This window comes from Anser anser, assembly GCF_964211835.1.
Source record: "Anser anser genome assembly, chromosome: 2".
NCBI lineage: Eukaryota > Metazoa > Chordata > Aves > Anseriformes > Anatidae > Anser > Anser anser.
Genome location: NC_139721.1, coordinates 158,209,629 through 158,237,520, shown reverse-complemented (window position 1 = coordinate 158,237,520; position 27,892 = coordinate 158,209,629). Strand labels below are relative to the sequence as shown.

The following is a 27,892-nucleotide window of genomic DNA, read 5'->3' as shown; positions in this document are numbered from 1 at the left end:
TATATATAACGGCGTTTTTATTAATAACACCTTTAACTTGGACTGCAGTTATTTCAGCTTTTAAAGTTAAATTCAGGCAGCAGTTGAGGGAAAAAAAAAAAACAAATAGTCCCTGTGTGCACAAACAATGCAGCTTCGAATAATACACGTTAAGTTTATTTCATATTAACATGAACAATAAAAACTGGAGAAGTGATTGGATTTTATTTCAGTTCCTTTTATTTATTCCTCTATTGTGTCCTTTTTGCCAGTCTCTTGTCCCTCAAATTGTGGGTACTTTGCCTCAACGTCAGCCCAAGTTAGATAACCGTTCGCCAGGTCACGGATGACAGCAGGAAGTTCGGAGATCTGTAGACAAAGTCGCAAAGACACATGAAACATGAAGCTACCAGTTTCTATTTGCTGGATACTTGGGGAAAATGGGTAATTTTTACAACAGCAACAGATCAAGACGGCTATCTTCCTGCGTGATCATTTTTTGGGAGAAAAACCAGTAGCTAATAAACCATCTTAAATCTCAGTCTGTGCCATCTCAGCAAAGATTGCTCAGCTATTCAGGGTGACCCACGAGAGAGATGCAACTGTCACTGTGGTGGGCCACAGCAAGATTCATCCCTGGCAATGTTAAGTTACAGTTTTGGAAGGGAAAGAAAACAATGCACACATCCAAAATATGCTGTATGCCGAGACTTAGCCAGGCCCTATTTACTGTAAGCCCAGAACAACAGGAGCTGTCAGTTGCCTTTTCTTTGCTCCTCACAGCACACTGTCACAGCGGGAAGGATCAGCTACAGAAACTAGCAAATTTGCAAAAAATAGGGGATGGCAAATCTCATCTCTGCTACAAGGCAGTGGGAGGTTGTCCAGGTGATACAGAGACAGATGGGTGCCCCGAGGAGCTGGCCCTGCCTGTTACGCCGAACTGAACCCACATCCAGCTCAGTGGCCCCGAGCAGTCCAGGTGCTTTGGTGCTGCGCAGAGCTAGAACTGCTCGGCCTGGCAGATCAGCGCTACCTCCTGCTCCTACAGGAGCCAAACTGCGCTCCTGGTGGGAGCCAGGGAGGGAAAGGCACGAAAGAGGCACTGAGACTGCATGTCCACAGCTCTGAGCAGGTTTTGCTCCAAGGTAACAAGGCCACTACAGAGGGATTCACTATTCCAGTCCATCCTAGCAGAGCATGCTTAGGGCAGGCACGGCTTTAGGGCAATGCTTCACCAGCTTCACAGGCAACACTGGTAGGAGGCAAGCTTTGAGGAACTGTGCTCCTGTTGTGCTGTCAGACAGACTGCAGCAGGCACGATTCTCCTGCTCCGGTGCCTGTAGATTCGGAGAAGCCCTGCCCTCAAAGAAACAAGTAAACACATTTACTCAGCAGCCCCTGCTCAGAAAGAGGCACTCTAAAGAGCAACGCAATCAGCCTGAAGCACGGCTTTCATGTAAGAACACCACCTCCGCATCGCAGGGAAACAAACGCCTCTCCTGACGTTAGCAGCAGGGCCTGCATCTCCTTTTTGACCAGCATTTCTTCCCTGGGGATTTCTCAGAACAGCTAAAATTGCCTCCAAGAGTTGGAGGCAGCTCCCACAGAAAGGTTATGGGATCAGATACAGCAGCTAAAGCTCTCCCCTATCCCACACAAGGAACGGACCTGGCTCAGTCAGCAGCAAACCAAACTGCCTGCCCTTACCTCAGCTCGGATCTGGCGCATCGAGTCCCGGTCTCTCAGGGTGGCCGTGTGGGGCGTCCGGTTAACGGTGTCGAAGTCGATCGTGATCCCGAAGGCCACGCCAACCTCGTCGGTCCTGGCGTAGCGCCGGCCGATGGACCCGGAGGAATCATCCACCTTGTGAGAGATGCCGTTCCTGGTTAGCGCTTCAGCTGCAAAAAACGGAGAAGGGGAAATGACCAGGACTCATTACATACTCAGCAGGCAACGTGTTCCTGGCAGAGGCTTCCCACATCTTCACGGCACTGCCTGGAGCGAGGCACCGTGTGTCGTGGTCTCTAACAGCGTGAGACTCATTTTTATTTTGACAGGAAATTCAATGTTCCAGTCCGCGCCAATACTACAAACTCAAACCCACCCCACAAGTACATTGCTACTCACACAGCATCACCCGGCCCTCACCCAAAGGGCAAGACAAACAGAAAAGTCACCGACTTCAGCTTGTCATCATAGTCCCACAGCTCTGCTTTAGCTCAGGAACGTGCCAGCCTTACACGTGTGCAGGGGCACACTAGGCACGAGGAGGCCAGGTCCCACACAGAGCCTGATGCAGAGAGCAAAAGGCACTGTCTGACAGGCAGCCTGTGTTCCTGTCCTTCAGGGACTCACGTTTAGATGGCACGAGTGGCAATTGCGATAGAATGCTCATAGGCTTGGCAGACCTAGGACTGATTAAAAAATTAGCTGGCCGACCTGAGCCAAGGAAGTAATTTGGTTCAAAAAAAAATAATACATGAAGCCCTGCTTCTGAAGGCTTCACCCAGGCAGCGGGAAAAGTTTCTTTTTGACACAATAAGAAAAAAAAGAAATGATTTTTACAGTGTAAACCAACACATGGAAGGGCAGGGAGTTCACTTCTTGAGGCTAGACTGGGAAGTCTAACAGACAACCAACGCTGACGGATCCCGACCATTTTAGTTCAACAGCTCTCCCTTTGCACCTGTGAGAGCCACATGATCCCAATGCTATTTTTCCCCCCCAGCACTGAGGAAGAAGCCCCTCTTCACCATCCACATCACCACTGGACCCACAGTGCTGTTTTTCACTTACATAATTCCTTGACAAAAGGCATGAATTCCTGATTCTGGCTTAGAGGAAGAACAGAGCACTTGAACGGTGCTACAACAGCTGGGAAGCTGAAGAACTGTGGAAAAAAAGAAAAACCACAAATAAATATGGGTTTAATTGTTAGATCAGATTCTTAGGAGCTAAGAATAAGCTCTGATTGAGGTTTGAGGCAGGATGACGGTTCCAGGGAGTAGCTGTCCTCCTGTAAGCTGCTAGCATTCGGGGTTCCAGCAGCAACACCTCACACACCTGGAGAAAGATCGAGTTCCTCCAGCTGTCAACCACTCCCCCTTCAATCCTTCGCACCAGAAGAGAGGTCTACAAGAGCCCTCCCTCAAGAAAGTGATCCCCATTTGAATTACAGGAAAGTGAAAGGCAGAGGAGTCTTTCCAGGACATTTAGTCTTATGTACAGTCTAAGGGGAAAGAGTTTTTCCAAACATCTCCCTCCCTGTTTAATTCCCACAGGGGCTTAGCATACACAGGGAATACATACAGCTCAAAGGTGCCCAGAACCCACCACAGACACCCCCAGAAACAAACAAAAAAAAGGTGCCAAAAGGGGGAAAAAAAAGTATTTCCTGTCCCTGACTTCTGTACCCTTACAGGTCCTGTGGACTGTAATGTGAACTAGACACAGAGCAGCCCAGGCTCCATAGAAAGTAAAGAGGTACTAGAAAGCAGAGAAGGCACAGTCCAATATCCTAGACCTCATGAGCGGTTTCTGATTCAGTCAGCTGTGGCCTCACTCTGAGCTCCTGAATCCAGAATTACAGAAGGCTGCGTTTCAGGGAGGACTGAGGAAAGAAGTCTGCTGTCCCTCTTGCTGCACCGAAGTACGATTCCAGGAAAAGCAGCAAAGAGAGAGGAAATAAAAACACTGCGGAGGTGCCTTTCTCTAAGTGATGGGAGAGTGCCAACCAAGCATGAATCAAGAAAGAAGAATTCCTCACCCCCCTTGCCAGTAATACAGTGAGAGCCTCACACACAGCCCCAAAATGCTCTCAGTGCATGTGTATGACACGTACGCTGGCAAAAACAGCAATTCAACAGCCCACTTGGGTTTTCCTCATCTCCTCTGTGCATTATGCAGTCTTATTTTAGCCCTTCCCCTGGATGTTACGGGAAGGCGAATGCCTGCAGCTGGTGTTAAGCTGAGGCCCAGCAGCAGGAAAGCTCACCGTTCTCTGCTCGTCTCCTTCCCGAATGCGGAACGTGTGTTCAAACACTGTGTACATGATCCTCCCAATACCAAATGAGGGTTCAATTACATTTGGGATGATTTCTTCCACTGAAATACAAAAGAACACAAATCATCATGAAAGAATTTACACAAAAGTGTTTACTGCAGCTGCCTTTCTGCTCAGAAGTTCTGATTATACATAGCTGAGCACATGAAAATAAAAGGTTAAACATTCCTGCTCTAAATACACATACCTGAATGAAAAAATTTGGACTTAATCCACGTACAGAATGTATTTAGGCTGTAAATAACAAGTCAGGGCCCCTTCCCTGGCCCTGAGAGCAAACAGCACAGCTCACATCCACGCAGATTAAAACCTCTTCCACTTCACGACAGCAAGGCCCTCTCCAAACAGTCCTCGCCCAATGCCAGGCCACAAACTACGTCCAGGAGATTGCTCTATGGCATGGACAAAACTGTGCCAGAGGACATGCTAACAATTAAACAGCCTGGATGATGGCAGGGTAAAGCTTAAGCTCTGGTCCACTTCAGTTTACTGTAACAGCGTGTCAAAGGGAGGGAGGGGAGAACAAGGATTAACTGCTTAGTTTGCAAAGATGTGATTGTGCTGCGCTACTTTATTATATACCTGTCATTCTTCCCAGTCCTCGCCACACATCTGTCAGAGAGGCTTTTTCCTCCTCCTCCCTTCTGAGTAGAGAAGGAGCTCAGTGGGCAGCTGCACTGCTCAGACAGGGCAGTTTTTTAAGAAAAAATCAGATATAGCAACTGGAGAAGAAACAACAGCTACAGGCACCAGCTGCTTTAGAAAATCAAGGGTGGAAACCAACTCTCCAGCTCTGCACACTCTGTATGCCTACAGAACCGACCCTCCTCAGTTAAGCACCTAATCCCAAGTGGGACTTCACTTTCCAAAAGGGTGATCTCATTTGATTTGTGCACTAACTAACCAGTTTCCAAACACTGGTCAGTCAAAAAAAAGAAAGTCCGCTGAAAAATGGAGAACGAAGCAGTGAAACAGGTGAGCAGCAGCTCTGTCAGAGCAACAGGCTGACCCCGCATCTGCTGTTTCTCCTGCAAGGTCTGTTCCACCTCACTTTGCAGCTCTAAATCAGAGCCACAGATCTCTGGATGCAAACAGCTGAGAGACAGGGAAAGCATAGGCTTTGCCTCCTGCTGCAGACAGCAGCCAAACTGCCAAAACGTTGAAATTTAAAGTAAAACCAGCCACTGCGGTTCTACGTGCTGGGCCCTAGCAGTACTACAGTCACTAACAGTTACAACCCTTTGAAGTTATGACGAGGCAAAGCTTGGCACAGCACCAGCGTTTGCAGACTAGAAGACACCTGGATGTCTCAGTGGCTCAGCAGCTGCAAGAACAAATACAGCCTGTACACGCCGTGAGCTGCTGTACTCCTTCCTAGGAGCACACGTCGTGCTCCCAGCCGAGGGCAAGACGATCCACTAGTTACGTTATGAGCTGGGTAAAAACCCACCTCAGGCTCCAGCTCTGTCAAAGACTTCTCAAATAAACCTTAGGTGAGGTGCTTACAGAGCTGGCTGGGAAGTGAAGACGTCTTTGAGGAACTCCCCAAGCTGGTGTACCCTCCCCAGTTCCTCCATCACTGCAGCGGCTGGTTCTCAGCATCCCCTTACAAACCCCAGAAGACGCAGCAGGAATACAATAAGCAGCCCCAAGCCTATCGCACAGGTTACTGAGCAGCCCCCACTGCTGTTCAAAAGCTTTCAAACTTTCAAGAAAGTAACATCTGACTTTTTTCCTGTGCCACGGTACAACACTAACAGGAAAATGGAACTCACTAAGTCCACGTTCAAAGCGTACCCTGCACTGCCTCTTATCTCGGGTGGCCAAACAACAAAAATAAAAGCTCACCGTGTAATGTTTTCTGAAATCTCTTCACAGTAACCATGTCCTTTGTTAACGTAAAAGTTTTCCCTTCAGTTTCAACAGTGAATTCCCTGCAAAGGAAAAGAAAAAAGGCATTTAAAAGCTACACCAATAAATAAACAGGTTTTATTTCCTTGATTACATCAGTTGGTTGACTTTAGGAGAGGGACGATCCCAGAGACCAAATCCCAGAGATCAAAGAAACATGGCGTATCCATTAAAAGAAATTTATGTTAATAATAAAATTACTACTTATAAATTAAAAGCAACCATTCTCATAATCACAGTGAACTTAGTTGTGGTTAACAGCCTGAAGCAAACTCAATTAGGAAATGGAAGAATCTCAGAACGAAGCATAAAAACCAAAAGGAAAAAAACGAAAGCACAAGAAACAGGCACTTGCTGCAGACGCATGGACTTCTCATTCAAACTGAGCTGTGTCAGAAGGCACCCTACATCTTCAGACACCAAACAAAGGGGAGGATAAATATGGAAACAGGGTTTTGCGGCATTTTTTGCGTATTTCTAAAGCTTTTGATATTACAAGTCCTCTACGTTTTCTCTTGCTCCTTTATTTGACTTGGAACTGGCACACACGACTTGCTGAGGACAACCTAGGCTGTACTGACCTATGCCACCCGCCTCGCTGAAGCATTAGGATTACTGTAATGAAAATGCGTTTAGGAAAAGCGTGCGCTAATCACTTGTGTTTGGACCCAATGCCAAACGGGCTGGAGTTTATAAAGGCTCCACTCTGAGAGCAGCCACAGTGGGATGCTGAACTTAAACAACAGTCACGACTTGCAGCCCCCTACCCATTCAAACCCACGGCACCAATTAAATCATTTTAAATGATTTTTTAATCGTTTTTAATGATTTAATCATTTTAAATCATCGAATCATTTCAGTGGGACTCTGGACCACCCAGGTTCACACTTCGGTTCTGATCTGCGTACAATCACCATATCCTGCAATAGTTTCTCTCCTCATTTTGAACATTACTGATTTGGGTTTTTATTGTTCGTTTGTGTGTGGTTTTTGTTGTTAGTGGTTGTTTTTTCTTAGATCAGGGAAAGAATGTTAAAAACTGTTTAAACAAAGTTGAAAAAATGCTACCATTCTAGAATATATTCATTGTTCTTACACCTTGCACCTTTTTAAGCAGGAAATGAAATTTATTTTTATTACTGCACCATTAGCCTTCCCATGACGTACACAGCTGTTGCCCTGCTTCAGCCAAATTTGACAACTGTTGAGATTTCTCACATTTTCAATTTCTGCATGTGTTAGGAATACAGGTAGGCAGGTTGAGGAAAGATATACAAATTGGTGACCCAATGAAAGACCGTAACAAGTGCTAAAGCAGATCACTAAACACTGGAGAACGCTCATACCCAAGCTCTGGTTCTCATTTAACCAAATCTTTAGTTACATCACTCAAAACTGTTTGATTAATTTTAAAACTACCTGCTACCCCAGTCAATTCTGGAACCGGAGTAGGGAAGGTGGTAAACATCTCCCATTTCTCTGAGGTGTGTCTCTTTTATGGGACAATCCCCCTGAAGCCAGAAGCTCGTTCCCATGCAAACAAACAAATATTTAAATGCCATGGCTACAAGGTTGTGTGCATACTGAGATATGCTGACGGATGACCAGCGATGATTTGGTGGAAGAGACGGCACTAAATCATTTCAGATGACCCATCCAGCCTGTTCTCACAAGGAAGCTGCTTTCAGGCAGCTCGAATTAATCCCGCAGCACTTTGGGAACCCACATGGGACGTGTCAGAGAAGGGCACCCCACACACAGCCAGCTCACCCTTTGTCGTTCAGCAGCTGCTCCCTCTCGGTGATATAACACTCATCACACACGGAAAGGAACTCCAGCACCACCTTTGCATCCTTCTTATAAGCTTTGCCAATGGCTCCCTTATTTGCCTCGAACTGAACAACGCTGACTGTTTTGTACAGTGCAGTTAAGGAGTCTGAGATCACAGAAAGCAGGGTCTGGTGCTTCTGCTGTGTCAAAGCTAGCTGCTACACACCACAAAGAGCATGCTACTGGGTTAAGAAACTTCCCTCCAAGAGAGGAAAGGGGGAAAAAAGTATTGAAAGGCAGAAGGTCACAGATTTTTAAAGAATGCAACTTTTTAAAGTATAGCTAGGAGCAGAACCAAGGAATGACATGGAGTTACCCAGTAGAGTAACTTCAAATTCATAATTAAACCATGCTCCACAGTCAAAACAGAGCCCAGATTAAGCTAGAAAAAAAAGCCAAGACAGTAAATCGCCTTTGCCTATCAGAGTAAAATCACCCCCCCACTCAATTCTCTGCAGTTTACTTCATGTAGGGGCCATGGCCCCTTTACTTCAGGCAAAGCCATGTTGATCTGTAACTGCTAAATCTGTTCCCTGATAAATTTACAGATATACATTTAAAAAGAGCTGCACAGTTCTCCAAGACATCTCACTGTCGAATGACTTTTCAAGAGATTCTGGTTTATTCTGAAAGGATATAGGTTCTTTGAGAAGCTTCTCAGCTACAAGAGGAACTTTGGTGGCACGGGCATGGCAGGAGAGGTCATAGCAGGAACGATCAGCACAGCCAACTATCTCAATCCAGCCCTGAAAAAACAAAAGCAGAAGCTTTCACCAACACACTTTTTTGTCCACTTAACCGTCAAAATTATGTTTACTTGTTCTTAAGCCCCCCCCCTGCTTCCATGACTGTTTTTTCTACATAATTAGCTCTATCACAATAAGCAGCCCTCACTCACCGGTTGCTCCTTCGTTTGAATGACTCCATTTGTTTCCAGAGGAAACGATCAGCTATCTAACCAGAGTCTGTGCTCAGGGCCAGGTTTTCCACATGACTTGGCAGGACACAGCACTGTGCCAACAGCTTGGGGCTGGGGCCAGAGCATACAGGCCTATTGCTCCCATACTACACGAAGACATCGTGCCTCCAAGGTTTTACCACTCCGCAAGCATGGAATAGACAGCAAGCAGCCAGCCCCATTAGAACGGCCAAAACCTCTGGTTTATGAGCAATAAGACACGAATAACATGTAAGGGAAGTACTTCTTTCAACACGTCAGCATGGATGGCAAGCAGAAATCTGAAAACACCATTCATGGGCCCAGAATTGATCAAGTCTCCCAACACATGCAGCAAATACAACCACCAGCTGGGTTCACTAAATTACAGTCTTGTACAAGGAAAGGTGCATCAGCTGCTTTCCATTCACCAACCCAACAGCATGGACAGACAGGCATCCAGAACCTGTTTTGTGGTTTTCCAGTTTGCAGGGTGTCAGGGAAGGTGTGTGAACACCTGTGAATATGCTCGAAAACCCATTCTGTTCCAGAACACCCTGGGGAATTTTTACACAAATAACCAACAGGGTACTACAGGTATTTCTCAGGTAACGCAAAACATAATGACTTTATAAGAATGGATTTAAAGCTACCCAGAGGAGTTAACTTACTAACGAGTATTGGAATTCGGTATAAACATTTTTGGTCATGGTTGAGTGACAGAACAAAATCTGCATCTAGCTCACAAGGAGGTTTTGTCCTGTCCTGTTCCTGGGATTGCTGCCCTCACCTCAGGGTTGGGCTGTTAGACATACAGCTCTGTGAGTGCTGTACTGATCCCAGACAAGGCTTGCAAAGTTCACTAACCTCACTTACATGGTGTGGCCCACGTATGTCCAGCCTGTTTTAGGCTGGCTCCCAAGCAGCTGGCTGGGAAGACAAGCTGAGAATACATGGCAGACAGTTATCTATACTCAGAGGAAGCCAATCCTTCACTCGTTCCTATGGGGCTTTTCTATGTGATGACAAACCACTCATCCAAGCTGCTGGATTTTCCTCCTCTTCATCTTAATTTTATGGTATAATTTTGATGGCTGCTGTTCCTCTAACTGGCTGTAATGAAGTATCACTGGACTGAGAAGCCTGTCTCAGCTCCTCAAAAGAAGGGAAGAGGGGGGAAACAACCCCACAGACAAAAAAAAAACAACACACTCATTTCAACCACCAACCTCTTCACCCCTAGGTTGTAGGAGGTTCTTCCTGCCCACAAATAAAGCTGCCTGAACCATCTCATGCCTTGACCCTTTGTGGACACCTGTGGGCTGCATGATCCCAGTTTGGCTATCCTGACAGAGACCATGGATGGGGTCTACTCACATCAGAGTCCCTGCAACATCACAGGCTAACCCTATAGACCTCCGCAGAATCCCTTCTATCATTCAACCCTTTACTGGAATTAGATCACACAGAGTTCTCCAGGTATTTTCAGAAATCTGCACATATCCTAAACTCTTTGCAAAGGCTAACTGTGAAGAACACTTTCAATTTTTTTTTTCCTTAATGTATAATGAAGTATCTTTTTTTTTTTCCTGATTCAAGTCAAAAACAGATTCTGTACTCTTTAAGACAGGAATGACTTCCTCTACTCATAACTGATAGTCTACTTACTATGTCTTCCAAAATACTTATTTTGAAACTATCATTTCAAGTGAAACACTTTGGCTGACACTGAAAAGGCTGAAAGCTCAGCAAAACAATCTAAAATGAGTTTAAGTCTGGCCCCTAGCTACTTACTGCTGATTCACCTAAAAAAAAAAAAAGCACTACAGTTCTTCAAAATCAAGCCAAGAAGATAAGAGAAAAAGAAAACATCCAACAAGGCCTGAACTGAAGAGCTCTTGGTGACTCAACTGGAAGATAAATATTCTTAGGAAATTTTTCTCTCAGCACCAGCTGCCTGAGCTGGCAGGACTGAACTCTCACAGCTTGGAAGTGGGAAAGGAAGAGAAAGCTTTCTAGGAGAGGGAATCTGTCCTGGAATAACGCCTCCACTGAAACAAATCCTTACCCACCACTGTTACTGGGGGTTACAGCTTTTGGAAAACTTGTTTTCCTTTCATTCCAGATGAAATTCAACCTGCACAAAGTCCACAGGTGACTTCAGACTCCAGCAAAGGCGCCCAAACAGTTCAGAGACTTTGTGGGGAGCTGACCTCTCCCCTGAAGTCCTCCTTGATTCAGAATAGTTCCAACACAGCATGTACATACCAACACAGGACAGAAACATCAGACTCATCAGCCCTAGCTTTAAAAAATAAGCAGCACATCAGAGCCTCCTCCTGCACTAACAGCAGACGTGACAGGGAGTGCTATTTGCCGTTCCACTTTGCCACTTACATAGGATGTTTTGGACTCCGCGTCCCAGCAGTCACAGGCATAATGAGCCATCTCATTCTCCATATGCTGTCGGAAGCGCAGCTTGTCTGGGGAAACACCGACCTTTGTAAGGAAGAGGTAGATTCTGCCGATGAAGTAACCAAGAACGGAGTTATTGATCACGCCCTGGAAGGAGAGAAAGCAGGAAGAAAAACCACGCAGACATTAATTCGCAGGGAAGGGAAAGCATGATTTATCATACCTCCACAAACAGCTTTTGGCAAATATTAGTACTCCATACTCCTCTCCCATTAGCTGAGAGATACCTACCACTATCCCAACACTACCTGCAGCCTTTTATCTCTGATAACCTGTGCCTGGAAGTGCTTAGAGCCAGGCTGGATGGGGTTTGAGCAACCTGATCTAGTGGGAGGTATCCCCGCCCACGGCAGGATATTGGAACAGGATGGGCTTCATGATCCCTTCCAACCCAAATCATTCTGTGATAAACAAGGGCCATGTTTGGATCACAGTCGCAGCGATGTACCTGAAATAACTGAGTCTTAAATCAGGGAGCAAACCCCAGCTGGCACCAACAAAGCAGTTTGTAATTTAGCTTCCAGAAGAGCATTCAGAAGAGCAAGCTCCACATGCTCACACGAGGAACGTTACCTGTTGGACAGCATCTCCCAGCCGCATTATATGGGCGGACTGCCCGCTGACCTGGGCCTTGGAAGAATACAGGAGGATGTTAAGGTCCGCCACGTTCTGAAACTTGGGATGACTTTTCTCACTGGGATCCACAAAGTGCTCAATTTCTGCCATGGTGAATTCCCTAATGGAGACATCAACAACCACTTGAATTCAATATTCTGTGCGTCAGCCACAACCCCTCTAATAAACGATTGTGCTTTTGCCTCTCATGAATTAAGTCAGCATTTAAAAACATGAGCAAACCCAGAGCCAAGGCAATGGACAGACACACACATGAACCAGACTCGACACTGGCTTTTTCATCTTCAAATTCTTAACAAAACTCCCCATCAACTCCTTGAGAGACATCCAGGCCATGTTTATCACCACTGTGATTCAAAGCAGAGAATACCACTGTTGAAAATTCTCCCCGAAGATTTTTGTAGTTTTTGCAGGCTATCGTGATGCCCACGTTAGAAGTACAGGTTTCCTGTGGGGTCAGTGAGGAATAACCCACCGACTAATTCAGCAGTCTTAACTCACATCAGAGGTGCCTAAAACAGGTGAGAGGATAACTTCTTGAAAATAATTACACTGCCACATTCAGCAATGGTGTATGTTCTGTCTGAGGAGCTTGTCTCTAATACATCTATACTCATACATCGGTTTAGCCTTCTTGCTTGAAATCAGTTTACATTGAATTATCTTGTTATCGAGAACCTTTAAAAATACCTCTGTGTAATCACTAACTTTAAATCACAGGCATCAGGAGGTAATTTGCTATGATAGCATAATAACAGTCTCCTATAAATGTGCCACAAGCGTGTAATTTATTTTTGACTGGAAATGTATTTCCATAACAAAAGTTGCTCATTTCCAGATGCGTGAGAGAACAGGAGGACTGAGAAATTTCCAAACAGTTCCCTTAGTGCTAATGATGGCACTGCCACTCAGCGACATTTATGGCACCGTATTAATCAGTTACCAAGTTTGCAATACACACTGCCTGTTTGTACAGCAGAACCACACTGACTGCATGGGACTTCTCGTTCCAAATCAGACAGAGGCATCTGTTCAGAATAATTCAGTTAAGATACAGCGATTACCCTGAAAGAAGTGCAGTAAGCACTTTCACCCTGAGACAGAAAGCTTTGAAAATAATTCTCAGTAATAACCCTGAGCTTTCCAGCTTGACCGATGCTGGGACACAAACACACATCTTAAGTCAGGTTCTCTCCTCACTTCCTCTCTGTAATAAGCTGCAGAACCGAAACAAGGAAACACTGCTGCAAGGTCAATCACATTTTGATTCCAGATTTTAGCCTTAAAGTAAACAGTATGATGTAATTAAACAAAGTTGCACACCTTGTAGAGAACACAGCTACCTTTAATGATTTGTTTAGTTCATGGTGGAAGCCAAATTTTGCTAGTAGAACTGAGTTTAATCGAGGTGTTTCTAATAGAACAGCTATTTCACAGATCCTACTTCTCACCAGCCAGGCTTGGAGAGAAATCATTAGTTGAAACCTTAACTAAATGAGTTCTTTGCCCATGAACCCTGAGACTGACTGGGCACCTTATCAGGAGCGCTCTGGGATAAAGCACGGAAGTGAAATAATAAATCTTTGTATCAACACCAGAACAAAAGGGAGGTGCTACCTGTGCCAGGATACCCCCTGCTGAAAGAGGAAATTTGCAGTACCTCACTCTGATAAGGCCGGAGCGGGGCGAGATCTCATTTCTGAAGGAGTTTCCAATCTGGGCTGCAGCAAAAGGGAGTTTGCCTTGGTTAAACTCCAGAAGACGTTTGAAGTTGAGGAATATTCCCTGCGCGGTTTCTGGCCTCAGGTAGCTGAAAGGAGATGGGGCAGAGGGGAGAGAGGAGAAAAAAAAATCACCATCAAAAATGGGTGGGGAAAGCAGTGAGAAAAGAAAAACGCAGTTACTACAAAACCTGCAGGTACTTTTTTGTCCCAAGTCTTAACTAGAGACACAGAACACTGAAGCAACAGGCTGAGGGGAGACAAACATCAGCTGCAGCCCAAACACAGAACCCCATAAGTACTCCTAAAAGCAAACAGGATGACTTGGCTGCTTTTGAGATGTAAGGATAGAAAGGGTATTTTTATGAAATACAATGTATTAATCAGTTACCAAGTCACAGCATCACAGAGGTCAGAGGGAGTGTTTTCTCCTTGCCTGCCCTATGCAGGTCCGGGCAGTGCCAGGCTGCTTACAAACATGGATTTTGTAGGCAAACCATGACTGCAGCTCTGCTATGACACAAACCGTGAAGTGGTTTCATTTTAAGGCCCTTACAACCCCTACAGTGATCTGACAGTACGAAGGCAGTAACACCTGCACAAACCATTCCACGTACTGCACTGGGAAGCACACGACACCTATCCTCGATCTCCTATCGCAAGGCACCAGTATCACATCTCCACTTTTCAAGAGGGGTTTCAGTTTTACTTTTGGAGATCCCAACTGAAGAAAAAAGCCTCTACACTCCCACAAAAACTACAAACACCTAGTCAATGAAGTTACCACTGGATCACCCCACTAAGTAACTTCATCCCGGGAAAGGTACAGTTTCTCTACAGGCACCAGGTCACTGACGGTTGTGGACCCAAGGTTATCTGGCTTCCTGGAAAGCACAACGCCAACCAACACGGGTACAGCTGTGATCCGCATAGTCTGGCTGCTTCAAGTGTTTTTATGATTGCAACAGCTCCGCGTTCCTAGTGCCAAGGGTAACACGAACGCTAAATTGCCAGAGAAGACAGACTGAAGTGAGCTACTCAAGAGGAAATTGCGTACTTCAGTCCTGTTGAGACCTCGATGTTAATCCTAAGTGATCTAGGAAGAAGGGGGAGCAGAATGTGATTGGTACTCACCCAGGCATGTTTCCTCCAGGCCCAATGGAGGTCTTGAACATCAGATTGAAAGAAACAGGAGGGGAAAGGTCATTCCCAGTGATAGGTGACTTCACGTTGTAGTTCACAAAGAGATCTGCAAGCTCTTGCTGGCCGTAGTTGTCCAACTAATATCAAAACAAAGGAGAAATATTTTAATTAGCAGACAGGGTAACAGGAATGAATTATGTCCTCTTCATCTTTTACTGAGCCTGATCCACAGCTCTGAAGCACCTGCCCAAAATATTCTTTTCAGCCTAGTTTTTTAAGCAACCTCAAGTTTGAAACAACGACAGAAGTATATCTCAGGAAGCTGCAAACCCATTTTAGTAATGTTGGTCCACAACTCAGCCATTCCATAAAAGCCTATATAAAAATGCAAGCATTAAGGGTAAGAGTGGGTGTAAAGCAGAAGAAAGTCACTGGGACTACATCAACACCCACTGGTGGCTTCGTCTGCAGTTTCAGCTAAAACATGGGGAGCAGTGCGTTGAGAAGAAAAAAAATACAGCAGTGAGGGAGAAGAAAGCTAAAATCTCTGCAGTGCTTTGTCTGCATTCACTTCTCTTCCTCCTGCCGCACGAAACACCATATTCAAGCCATGCATTCAACACTCCCTTTTAGAGCTGCTGTGCATTTTAGTCAAATAGAGCAAATCTGTAGCACAGGACTTCTTGGTAAAAGAATTTTCATTTGCTCTAAAAACAACTTGGTAACAGATTGTTGCTTTTGCTTGTGAGATAATGTCAGCCCCTTCCAGAACCCTACTTTTCACTGGAGTATGAGAAACAAACAGTAGGAGCACAAGAAAACTGTAATCTAACTGCACAAGAGCAGCAAATTCTAGCATTGTTCTGAGCATATAAGCACTAGCATTTGCATACACATATTTAAATGTAGTTTCTATAATTTAAGTACCATAAAGGACCTATACTGCACATTATAATCATGATCTAACACTCAAGCTAATAATCAAATGAGCTGTTTCTAGCTTTGTCATGACCATATATCAGAGAAGCCTCAAGATAGGAGATTAAAAAAAAAAAGAAGGATTCCTCTAAAGGATAGTCAAGGTTCAGAGCTGCAGTGTGACAAAGCTAACGGCAGCTGTTCAGTGATGCAATGCACTGGACAAAAAAAAAGTTGCTCCTTCTGGAAGGAAACATCCACTCTATTACACATGGCTCTGGAAGCAGTTATCCTAGAAGTCATGAGAACATGTCATGAGAACAAACATCAAAAACAAAGTTTTAAAAAATAAAAATAAAAAAAATCTAGAGGCAAATGCTTGTACAGCTGCTCAGAACACCAGCCTGGAGCCCTAACTATTTTCACAGTAAACAGAAGAAAATTTCTGCAGGGTCTTGGACACAGAGGAACAAATCTCAAGTGCTTCGAAGTCTTGAACCATACCAATTCAGTGCTCAGGTGGTTCAGGAAAACCCTGCCAAAATTTCCCATCTGTCTCTGTTTCTTTGCATCACAATCCTGCATTGAGGCTTCAACAAAGGTAAAAGGGGGATTCAAAAGAAACAGGCTTTTTACAGAGCGTAGAGTGCAACACAGCAGACTAGCTCCAAGGACAGAGCTTCAGCCTAACAATTTTGCATACAAAAGACTCAACAGCAGTAACTCTCCAGTGCAGGAGAAGAAGGGAGATGTGATTAGCCAGTAAGTTCCTGGTATTTAGGAGCACGTACAGTCCTACACGCATCTCTGAGGTACAGACTTAGAGAGGGAAAGAGGAAACTGCTACTCTGTACTGCATTTCCCCTATGGCACAGGCATCCCTAAAGCAGTCACCTCCTCACGCAACCACCTACCTGTGTTATAACATTTTCCATTTCTGCCTTTTTCTCTGCTGTGCACTTCTTGTCAGACATAAGCTTTTGCAGATGAGCTGTGAGCAAGAAAAGTACACATTGAGTTTATATTGCAACCCTAACACTGACCCCAATCTAAAGGTAGACAGTACAGGAGGATCCTCCAGCATGAGCATAAGCGTACGCCCACCAGTTGTCCTGCTGGCGTCCATCAGATTAATTCCACTCACATCACCAGGGCAATGCCGATCTACACGCACAGGAGCTGCACCACTTTGCTGTACCAACATGCAACAGGGAAAATAACAGGTCCTGCTCTAGTTTATTCCTGATCCTGATTCCTGTGAACCCAAGCAATGGCTTTGTAACCTCTTTCTCCTTATTTTCCTTCTATGCAGCCTGAAAATTAAAAGTAATGTCTGATCCCAAGCCAGCAAGGCTAATTTCATCCAAATGCACTCGGAGGCATGTACTGACTGGGTACAGTAGGGTTAGGCCACATTCCATGTTAAAGCACAACATCCTCCACGAGATACAAAGGTAAACAGCGAGGGCAAGGCTTCCCACTGCCATTTGGGAAAAGCAAGTTGCCTTTTTAGTGGCACTAACAGCAGGTGGCTGTTCTCCGACGATGGGAGAAGAGAGCAGGGACATTCTTGTTTGTGAGCCCATTCAGCGTGCAAAGTGGGCAGAGGCTGGATGGGCTTCTTCTGTGTTTGTTCTGTTTCCCCCCAGTAAAAAGAAGATTCAAACTGAGTACTAAAAAAACAGTTTAAGGCCGATATAGATTGTTCTACATACCTAACTTCCGAGATAAAAGGCTAGAAATCTAAGCAGCACAACTCATTTAAATCTACAGCAGAAAAATCCCTCCTTTCACAACAGAACTGTAAATGAAAATGTTTTAAAAGAAGTTTTTCACTTCTAAGATTCCTTCATGTGATTTCTTTTTCTTCTTTAAACAAATTTAAATTAATAACCAGGACAAAAAAAATGTGAGGACTTTTCAAATCTAAGAAATGCCTGAAGTCTATTTAGCATTCCCAAAAGCTGGCTGAGTTATAGGGTATACAAAGGTCAGCAGCAGCCCTGTAATGGGCCCTTGTATAGGGAAAGCATGCTCTGTCCCCCCTATCTTCATTAAATCATTTCCCAGTTCTGAACAAAAAGCAACTGAAACACAAGAGAAGTCCAGAACATGGCAGAGAATAGGAACCTTGTTATATAGGGAATCCTCAGCTTAGACAACACAGTAATGTTTGATGGCCTGAAGGCACAGGATTTTGTAAAAAGGGCCCCGACTATGTTTTTGGTAGAGATCCCATAACTCATTTAAAAACACTAGCACAACATTTTTGTGGGACTGAGAACTTAGGGAATCTCTGGTATGGGCAAACAGGTTTTGAATAACGAACTACAAACACAACTGTGAATGACTGGATACACCAACTGGCCTTCCTCAAAAACGATATTCTATTCCCACATCACATCACTGCAAGAAATCCCCAAACCCACCTAGCCTTGAAATGAAAACCAACCTTTTAAGAGATGATCAGCACGAAAACACTCCCCATTTTTCACATCTTTCACCATGAAGTCAGCAAACTTGTCTACGTGGCCAGAAGTCCTAGAACAGACAACAAACGAAACAGGAATATGAAAGCTGCCACCGGACCATGCTGGGTATGGTGCAAGCCCAGTGCAGGGACCATCACCGAAGAGATGCCCTTCAAACCACGTCCCCAAGCTGCAGGCTCACTTTTGCTTCAGGTTATAGATCTCCATTAAGCAGTACCATCCTACGGATGATTTGATCTGTGACAAAGTACCTATACAACTAAATCTTAAAGTGGGTAAGTGAGATGACACTTAGCTACCTTTAGAAACCACGTTGTGATTGAAGCAAGCAAGACACAGACACGTGTGAGGGGTCCTCAGCAGTTCAGGTAGACAGATTTCACTATTTTACACCAGTGACCCATGAAAGCTCCTGACATTCGTGCTGTGACCCACACAAAGTAATGCTGTTGCCTCAGCTCCGACTCGTTCCAAAAGCTCCTGAGATATTTAGCAAACCTGTTGGTAGTCTTAGCAGAAATGTGGAGGTGAAAGGGTCCAGAGCCTGAATTACACTCTCGCCCTTGCAGTCCCTCCACCTGGGCTTTGGACACAAAGAGGGCTAGAGAAGCACCATTTCCATTCAGAGCTCCATTAACACACTGCCTGTTGCCATCCCCCTGCAGAGAAGGGAAGGATGGTCCAGCAACCAAGCTGCTGTTCTAAGCCACGGCCCAGCTGTCCCAGTTTTAGGACGGGCATGTCATCCTTTTTTCTCGTCTTCTTGACCTGTTAGAAAAAAGGATAACGGCAATTCCTTACCTAAGGGGACTGCTAGGAGACATTAAGACATTAGGCTCTCAGGCAGATGGGTCCCACTGCTCTCCCAGGTTTATGGAACAACACCTTCCCTCACTGACCTGTGCACTGATACCTAATTATTCTGCACTACAGCAGGGGATGAAATTGGGTGACCCAGTCTCAAGATCCCCGTAGGCAATTTTACAGAAGACTGTAAAAAGCAGCTATGGCCAGAAACGACATGCTGTAGAAACATCCATATTTACTTCAGAACTGGCTCTGGCGTGAGCATGGTGCAGTCAATCTCCAGGATTTGCTCCTCCTGTATAAAGTGCTGCCTCCATGCCTGGATGATGTTGTTCTTCAAAGCACATCCAACAGGCCCGAAGTCATACAGCCCACTGACACCTGCAAGGAGAAAAAGGAAAAAAGCACGGTAGGTGCAAGATGGCGTGAGCCTGTATTGTTTGGAGGGAAAGTCCTCCCTTCTCAGCGTCCCCATCGGTTCATTGGAGTCTGAGGTCATTTTCTGAGTATGAACTGCTCTGTGCCAAGCAGAATAAGGACCCTGGCTCACTGCAGGGTGCTTTTTACATGAATACTCATGACAAAGTCTGAAAGTAAACTCTGTGAAGCACCTAGAGAGACAGTACCCTACCCTATCCCTACCCTATTAAGTACAGTTCAGTTGTGAGGTACACTGGGGTATCAGGTAGTGGCGGAAGGTGAAACAGATACATCGACAGCTATAAAAGCCAAACTCCCTTCACCAACAAATAATATCTTGCAGACGGTTTTGCTGGGGGCAAACTGAACACGAATGAGGTGGTAACGCATGTCCCAAAACAAGATGTTCTTTCAGCAATAAGATATGCCTGCCAATCACCAGTTTAGGCAAAAACTGAAACAAAGAAAAAGCCAATAAACAACCCCGAGTATTTATTTTACTAAAATGAAAGAGCAGTAACCCTACAGGCACTGTGCTAACCTTCAGCTGCCTCAAATCAGCTATCTGAAGAGGTTTAACAGCCACATTTGTTCACCTGCCCGATAAAGTTCATTGATAAAGTTCATTAAGGTAACAGGTTCTAAAGTTCAAGTTAGTTTTAAGCATTATCTTGCCAAAAAAGCTCAAAAAATGGTTATGAGCAAATAAGCTGTTCACCCCCTTAAACACCAAAACACCCTAATCCTCTGCAAAGCAACTGCCTTCTGTGGTGTAATGCTCAAAACTTGCAGCCTAACGTCCACTGATTTGCACTCAGAAACCAAAAGAGAAACTATGAGGCTCCCCTCCAAGACTTTAGGGAGAGGAAACCTTTTGGAAAGGCTAACAGACTCAAGCAGGGGAAAGTTTAAAGGCAAAAAAAGATCTTTCAAGTTGCATTAAGATAACATCCCAAGAGTACAGCATTTCAGATAGCTAGAAAGACCAGAACATTAGCCTGAAGGGATTAAAATTTAAATTTCTTTAAATCTGTACCTCCATAAATAGAGAAGGCTTGATCGTAGAAAAACCTCCTTTTCAGGGTGTCTTCCATTTTAACTCTGTCCACGATGTCATCTTTGGGCTGCAAGGCCAGCTCCTGTAATTGAAGCAAACCAAAAGCAGTTAAAAAGCTCCAGTTTCTGACAGGACAAATCTTCTCCATTCGCCATCATGAGTCAAAAGTCTTTAAAGACCATTTTGAAGCAAAAGTATCCTGCCAACACGCTCATTTTCCAAAGAGAAGCGGACGCTGAGATGAACATGATTACCTGAACACAGCATTTTAGACGCTTGAGGTGGGCTCATCTGCCCTGACTTTCAGATAACTAAGCCTGAGCTAGCCACCTTCAGCTCTCTTTACAATCAATGGAGAGAAACAGCAATTTCCAAAGCAATTCTTCCAACCTATTTCTCTCTCCTGACTACAAGGAGAGCCTAAAATGACTACCTTAGACTACAAGGACATAACTTGTGGTGTGGATGAAGCTTTTATTAAAATGTTCCACACGTGAAAGAATTCTTACTGCAAAAAGTATAAACAGCATCATTCCTGTGCTTTGCCAAAGGTGTGTATTTAGCCATTTGCACAAAGAATATCTATTCGAAAAATGCAGACTTTTGCAAAATAAAAGCAATAAATTTTATTGTTACAGAGCGTCTAAATGCCCCAACTGAATTCTACAAAAACGTTTTACAGCAGATACACTACTTTATCTGAAATCCTACATTAGGCAATTACATATAAACGTCTACTGGCTTATCTCAAGGACAGAGTGTTTTAACACAAAAAACACATTATTTTATTGTTGGTACATCTCTGACAAAAGTAATTAAGAGAGAACAACTGTTTATGACCCTAAATTGATAGCTTAGGAACAATTTACTTGATCTGGATTTTTGCAACCAACCCCAATAGAGAAGTCAACAGAATTGAACAATTTTCTTCAACACAGACATTTTGACAATTAGAACAGAATTAAGCCAAGAAGTTCACTAAATGAATTTGGATCCTCTAGCGCCATCATTTTGAACAGCATTCTGGTTTAAATATATATAGTATGACCTGGAGACACATACAAAAAAGCACCATCTGCGGTTAAGACCAGCGAAGCTCTGGTGCTCCCGTTAGCAGAAGCCCAGGTATGATTTTGCAGGAGAGCAAGTCAAAGACAGACAGGGCACACAGGAGAGCAAACACCACAACAGTACTTTTAAAGCATGGCAAGGGAATCCATTGGACACTCTGCTTAAAGAGCAGAACCGCATTTCACAATCGCCAGCGTTTCTTAACAGAAAGGGTGGCTTTTGCCCAGAGATGGACAGGAGAACAACAGTGACAAGTCCAGTTTTGAACTGGCAGGGATAAACGGCCAGCAGGGCAGGGATAGTTGTAGCAGGTACAGAACCCAGAGAGAATGGTGAATAAAATGGTGCTGAAGTCAAAGAAAGTCTCTTCTACCTGGCTTCAAACTGTATTCATAAACAGAAGGTAGAAAAGTGCCTGTGGTAGCTGTCAAGATCCTGTATGGGAGTGGAATCATCTACTGACTTTGTAAAAGATATGGTTTGAGAATATAAATCCAAGGGACTTAAACACTACTCTGTCCTTTTCAAACCATCAAATTCAGAGTCACTCTGCTCTCCTTAAGTAGGAATCAGAGGGCTGGGCAACTGCACCAGCAGCTGCTAAAGCTAACGAGCATTCGCACTGCTGCCTCCTGCAAAAGTTGCAAGGAAGCACTGGAAACACTGTCAAGAGAAAACACCTAACTTTGGGTGCTGCACTGGCAAGGGAACGTGCTGTGTGTGCAAGGTCATTCGTGCGCTGACAGCGATACAGCCCACACGTATTGTGTAAGTGGCAAGCACGCTGCTCCACGGCATCCCACAGGCACTCTCCTAAGGGAAAGGTGGGGCTCAAAGGGCTCCCGAGATTCCTGACCCACCTCCTCGCTGCCCTGTGTCAAGTTTCTGAGGGCTGAGAGGCAGAACCGGGAAGGCATTCCGCAACTCTTCGTTGCAAAAAGGCCTAGCCGGGCATACAGGTCTCACACAATGGTTTCACGGCACGCTTCTGGGCTGAATACCAAGTGAAAACGACATCGCCTCGCTGGGGTTAAATGTATGCAGCCAGCCAGCCGCGTTGCCAGGCCCAGGGGGCACTAACTGTTCACCCCACATCACGCAGGACAAATAGGGTCAGCGGGTTTCAATTCGGATACCCGCACTCTCACAGTAAGTCAGCCCCAAGCAGTGCTGTACTCGTTTATTCTCTCTTTTAGAAGCAGCACCAAAGCAATGAAATGTAATTTAGCAAGACCCGAGCAGCTTTAGGTGAAGCTTCAGACCTGAGAGTTTTCATGCTTCAGGAGTTTGCTGGTGCTAGCTGGGAAGATCACTCTTTTAAATTATTTCAGAAGTGAATTCAAACACTCTACGCTCTATCTATCTATAGATACTGGAAAAAAAGTATTAAGCAGAGATATCAAGGCTTTTCAGGCAAAACTGCAGACCTCAGGTTTAACTTCCAGACTCACCTTCGCTTCTAGGATCCTCTTCCGAGCTTTGAGCTCTGCTACAGCTTTGTCTATATCCACCTGGGGAGCTTTCTCTTCCTTCAGCTTCCTTACCAGTTCTCCCTAGAAGAAGACAGAACAGAAAATGTGGATTCTTTCTTCAAATACCACCGACAGCCACTCTCCTTCTTTCAGCTCCTCTGGCAACCCACAAGGAGGGGGTTGTGCTGTCTCCCAACTCTTCACGGGTCTCAAAAGGCTTAAGTCAATCAGTTCAAGTGAGAAACACCTTGGGGAGTTCGCAAAACCGGACATCATTAGTGAAAAATTAATGCCATCTCCCCCACCACCCCGAAACATTATTAAATCCCTTATCTGTTATTGTATCTCAACATGCAAATACACTTCTTTGTTCACCACTTCACAACAGACTTCCACAAACCCTAATTTTCTGTCTTTAAGGATGTACAAAGTGGATTCCCAGGCGGTTACTACAGGCTTTGTGCTCTCTCTCTCTCTCATTATAAGGCCCCCTTCTTTCTGCCCCCTTCACTCGTCTTCCAAATTTTAACTTTAGACATCCTCTGCCAAATCTAGTCAAAATTGCCCAGTAAGTACTCAAATTTGTAGGTCTCACAGAATACAGACCTTTTTAGCCTAACATCTACGCAGAAAAGACACTGCACTATCTGTCAATACTATTGCTATTAAAACCAGTAGCTTTGGAAAAGAATGGAGTAAAAATAAAATATCCCAAGTATTTCAGAGCAGCAAAACCCAGCAGCGTGTGTGCAGCACAGGACCCTCAGCAGCCATGCCCAGCTTGCTCCCGGAGAGGAATTAATTCACAGCCTTCCTTTCCGTCCACTCTTCTCCGGCCAAAACCAAGGTGCACCTTGAATTACTGAGAAGGACACAAAGAAACAGCCCCAGGAGGAGAAGCACAGAGACATCGATGCCTCAGGTGAGACGGTCTAACGATGGGATGCTCCGAGCTGAGCACTGTTCTCGTGCCTTGAAATTCTCCATGAAATGGAAAGAAAAAGGAGGTTGCAACATTTCCACTACACCTGCTTTCTCCTACAGTCGCTGCTTTTCTGACGTGAATGTTACAGGAACCCAAAGAGAAGAGAACCCACAGCAATCAGATCAGAAAGGGTCCTCTCAAGTGCTTCAAAGCCCGGGGGGTTCAAAGGCTGATTTTATTAATAAACGGAAGAAAAGAGCGCATTAAAGCACGCACACGAGGAAACAAGAGAAACGTAAGAAACCTGCCGGGCTCCCCAGCCCCGAGGAGCACGACCTGCACGTTTCCTTCCTGTTAACCGGTCCCACCAAAACGTGAGAGTTTCGCTGCGGGCTTCAACTGCCGCTCCTGGGTAACGTGGCAGAGGGAGGGATCTGATTTTCTTCCTTTTTTTTTTTTTTTCTCTTTTAAAATAAGAGGTCCAAATCACCTTTGTTGAGCTAAGGGGGGGTCGGCAGTGGAAAAAGCAGCAAGACGGCAGCAAGGCAGCTGCTGCTGACTCAGAGCCATCACCCTGCTCGCGGCTGAGCATCTAGAGGCAGCGCACAGCAACTCTTTGTCCTGATCCCTAAGCGAAAGAGCACTCAGACGTAGGCAAGAAGAAAGGAAAAAGAAAAAAAAAAAAAACACCACACAACCGAGGCAAGCAATTATGCTTGCTGACAGGACTCGATCTAATTAAAGCTCCGAGCCCAGCCCAGAGGAGGAGTGCACAGCAGCACTCGATGTGGCAAATTTCGCTGCAGCTTTGTCCCACGGACCAGTAAAGCAGAGAGGGATCCACCCCTGGATCACGGCAGCTTATTGCATCAGGCGCTGCTGCAGGAAGAAGACGGGGCTGCTCGCCTTCCTCTCCGGAGGTTAAGAGTCCCTCTGGTTTAATTAAAGCCTCTTCTCCGCTTCTCCAGGGGCTGGCAGATGGGGTCCACTGTACTGTAACGTCTCAGCTTATCGCCCTTCCTCCCTGAGCTCTCCTGCAAACATCTCATCGAGATACCGTGGTGAGCTGTACGTGAAATATCCCCGGCCCCAGCTCGACGTGTTCACCCGCACACCTTTCCCCGGCACCCCACACTTCTGCTCCAGTCCCACCAGCACAAAGAAGGGGGGCACCGGTACCAACAGGGCAAACGGCAGCGTCCAAGACGCAGGATTTTACAGTAAATACATCAGCTGGTCCTAGGGATCATCATTTTCTTTACAAGGAGCTCCCCTGCCAAGGCATTATGCTGCACAATGATTCATACTAAAACCTCACCGAAGCGCCGGTGTAATTAGAGGGCCGTAAATCCACTCGTTTAATGGGGAAACACGCACAAATCCACCAGCACATGGGACACACACGTAGCCGGGTGTGCAGCCGAGCAGAAGACCACGGGTTCGGCCACCCGAAGGAGCCCGGCGGGGAACCCACACGTGGAGGTACGGGGAAATCCCAGGGACACGCAGCACGGGTACCGAGATCGAGGGTCACTTACGAAATAAAAGGACGAGCAAATCCTTCTCAGGGCAGAAGGAAGCTCAAGATAATAGCCTCACGTGCCAAGGAGATGGAAGGAGAAAGGTGTGCAGCCCCAGCTTCCAGGGCACAGCCACCTTTACGATGTTTAAGGATGATCGAACGACCAAAGCGTAAAGAAATTAGTATTCCTCACTGTATCGGGCAAATACGCAATTATTAAAAAAAGGTAAATCACCCCCCAAAACCCAGCACGAAGTCATTTCTAAAGGGAAGTCATCACATGACCCTGCTGGATGAGGAAACCTTTGCAGGCTGCTTTCTGAAGAAAGCACCGAGAGCCAGCCACGGGGCCCTAAAGCATGGCAAGGGGGGCCCTAAAAGCATGGCGGGGGGGGCCCCGGCTCCAGACGCGGGGAGGAAAGCTCACGTAGGCTGCCACCCGGATCCAGTGGGCGACACACGGGGAACCCCCAGAGACCCCAAACCGAGGGGGTTTCGGGACAGACCCACCGGGAGCCCTCGCTGCGGGCTCGTGGGGGAGGTGTGCAGGGCACTGCAGCGACCCCAAATCCTGAACCGTGGGATGGGGGCGGGCAGGGCCCTGTGGGGCTGTGGGGAAAGGCTTTGGTTGCTGCACAGGGGGACCCCACACCCAGTTGGGGCAGAAGGGACCCAGGGGGCCACTGCTGGGCCACGGAGAGGGGGATGTCGGTCTGTCACACAGCCCCGACCCCATGCAGGACCCCCTGGGACAGCAGGGATCCCCCCTCAGTGAGGTGAGGGGCACGTCAGGTACCACCTGAAACCAGGACCCCCTCCTCAGCCCCGTGTGCGCCCCCGTACCTCCAAATATATCCCCATATCCACGTGTCCTCCCTGTCCTCCCATATCCCCCCCGTATACCTATATCCCCCCATCCTCCCTCATCCCCATGTCCCCCCGATATCCCCACAGCCCCCTGCCTGTGTCGCCCCCATATCCTCACACCCCCACGTGTGTCCCCAGTCTCCCCCATACCCCCGTGTCCCCCTACGTCCCCTATCCCCCCATATCCCCGTGTCCCCCTACGTCCCCTATCCCCCCATATCCCCGTGTCCCCCCAGTCTCCCCATTCCCCCTCATCCCCCCCAAAGCCCCCCCAGTCCCCTCCCTCCCCGCATCCCCCCACTCTCCCCCATATCCCCATTCCCCCCCATTCCCCTCTAAATCCCCGTATCCCCCTCACACCCCCCCATCCCCATAACCCCCCCAAATCCCCTTACACCCCCCTTTCCCCCCCAAATCCCAATATCCCCCCAGTCCCCCCCAAATCCCCGTTTCCCCCCCATATCCCTCTGCCTCCCCCACTCCCCCCCATACCCCCGTATCCCCCCCATACCCCCCCATCCCCATTCCCCCCCATACCCCCATGACCCCCCCCAATTCCCCCCAGCCCCCCAAACCCCACAACCCCCCCCAAACCCCCCATTACCTGATGCCGCACCGCCTGCCGCAGCGGCGCCAGCACCCCCTCGGCTGCCGGGCCGTCCATGAGGGCGGCTGCCGGTGCCTTTCCCGGTGTGTGAGCCCGTCCCAGCCCCGATGCCGGTCCCGGTGGCCGGCCCGGTGCCGGTACCGGCGGAGCCCAGAGCGGGACGAGGCGGCGCAGCGCGGGCACGGCGCTCAGGGGCGGCCGCGGCATGGGCGGGGGGGGGGCGGGGAGGGGGGGGGGAGTGAGGGGGGGGGGAGCGAGCCCCGCCCCCGCCTGATGAAATCCCGCCCGGGTAAAGGTGGCGCCCGCCCCGCCGCAGCACTTTCGTGTTTTTTATTATTTTTATTTTTTTTTCTTTCCGGCGCCGGCGCCGCAGATTCGACACGCGGGGAGGGAGAGGGGAGGCGCCGCCTGGGGGAAGGGGAGGGCGGCGCATGCGCGGGGCGCTGAGGGGAGCCCCGAGGGCTGAGGGGGGCTCCTGCGCCCCTCGTGTGAGGCGCTCGCACCCCAAAGTGGGGTTACTGCACCCCTAAAGTGGGGTTACTGCACCCCAAAACGGGGTTCTTGCCCCCCAAAGTGGGGTTCCTGCACCCCAAAACGGGGTTCTTGCACCCCAAAGTGGGGTTCCTGCACCCTTACAGTGGGGTTCCTGTACTCCCAAAGTCGGGTGCTTGCACCCTAAAACGGGGTTCCTGCACCCCAAAGTGGGGTTACTGTACCCCCAAGGTGGGGTTCTTGCACCCCTGAAGCAGGGCTCTTTGACCCCTAAAGTGGGGCCACTGCACCCGTAAAACAGAGCTCTTTCACCCCCAAAGACGGGGTTTTGCACCCCCTAAAGCTGGTTTCCTGTGTCCCCGAAGCAGGGCTCTTGTTCCCTAAAGCAGGACTCTTCAACCCCTAAAGCAGGGCTCTGGCACCCCCAAAGCGGTGCCCCTGCACCCCTAAAGCAGGGCTCTTGCACCCCCAAAGAAGGGGTTTTGCACCCCCTAAAGCTGGCATCTTGTGTCCCCAAAGCGGAGCTCTAGCACCGCAAAAGCAG

At 46.9% G+C, this 27,892-nt stretch overlaps 1 protein-coding gene across 1 annotated transcript; it reads right to left on the bottom strand.

The window, feature by feature from the left end:
• GARS1 (glycyl-tRNA synthetase 1) lies at window positions 1-27,081 on the bottom strand. Its single transcript, XM_083822506.1, has 17 exons — window positions 26,854-27,081; window positions 22,915-23,016; window positions 20,372-20,474; window positions 19,155-19,296; window positions 18,069-18,157; window positions 16,531-16,607; window positions 14,690-14,835; window positions 13,495-13,644; window positions 11,772-11,934; window positions 11,121-11,285; window positions 8,379-8,532; window positions 7,727-7,865; window positions 5,894-5,979; window positions 3,977-4,086; window positions 2,779-2,872; window positions 1,690-1,880; window positions 1-348 (listed from the first exon to the last, which is right to left on the bottom strand). Exons 1-17 carry the CDS (start codon window positions 27,061-27,063, stop codon window positions 223-225), a joined length of 2,247 nt encoding a protein of 748 aa, XP_083678632.1. The 5' UTR covers window positions 27,064-27,081; the 3' UTR covers window positions 1-222.
• Window positions 27,082-27,892: the final 811 nt, after the last annotated feature.

Excerpts from the sequence above, each read along its gene's own strand:
- GARS1 (XM_083822506.1), bottom strand. The coding sequence starts at position 27,063 with ATGCCGCGGCCGCCCCTGAGCGCCGTGCCCGCGCTGCGCCGCCTCGTC. Across the intron at positions 16,608-18,068 it reads TGCTGATCATCTCTTAAAAG|CTCATCTGCAAAAGCTTATG; the intron begins GTTGGTTTTCAT and ends TCTTGCTCACAG. Across the intron at positions 11,286-11,771 it reads TGGGAGATGCTGTCCAACAG|GGCGTGATCAATAACTCCGT; the intron begins GTAACGTTCCTC and ends CTCTCCTTCCAG.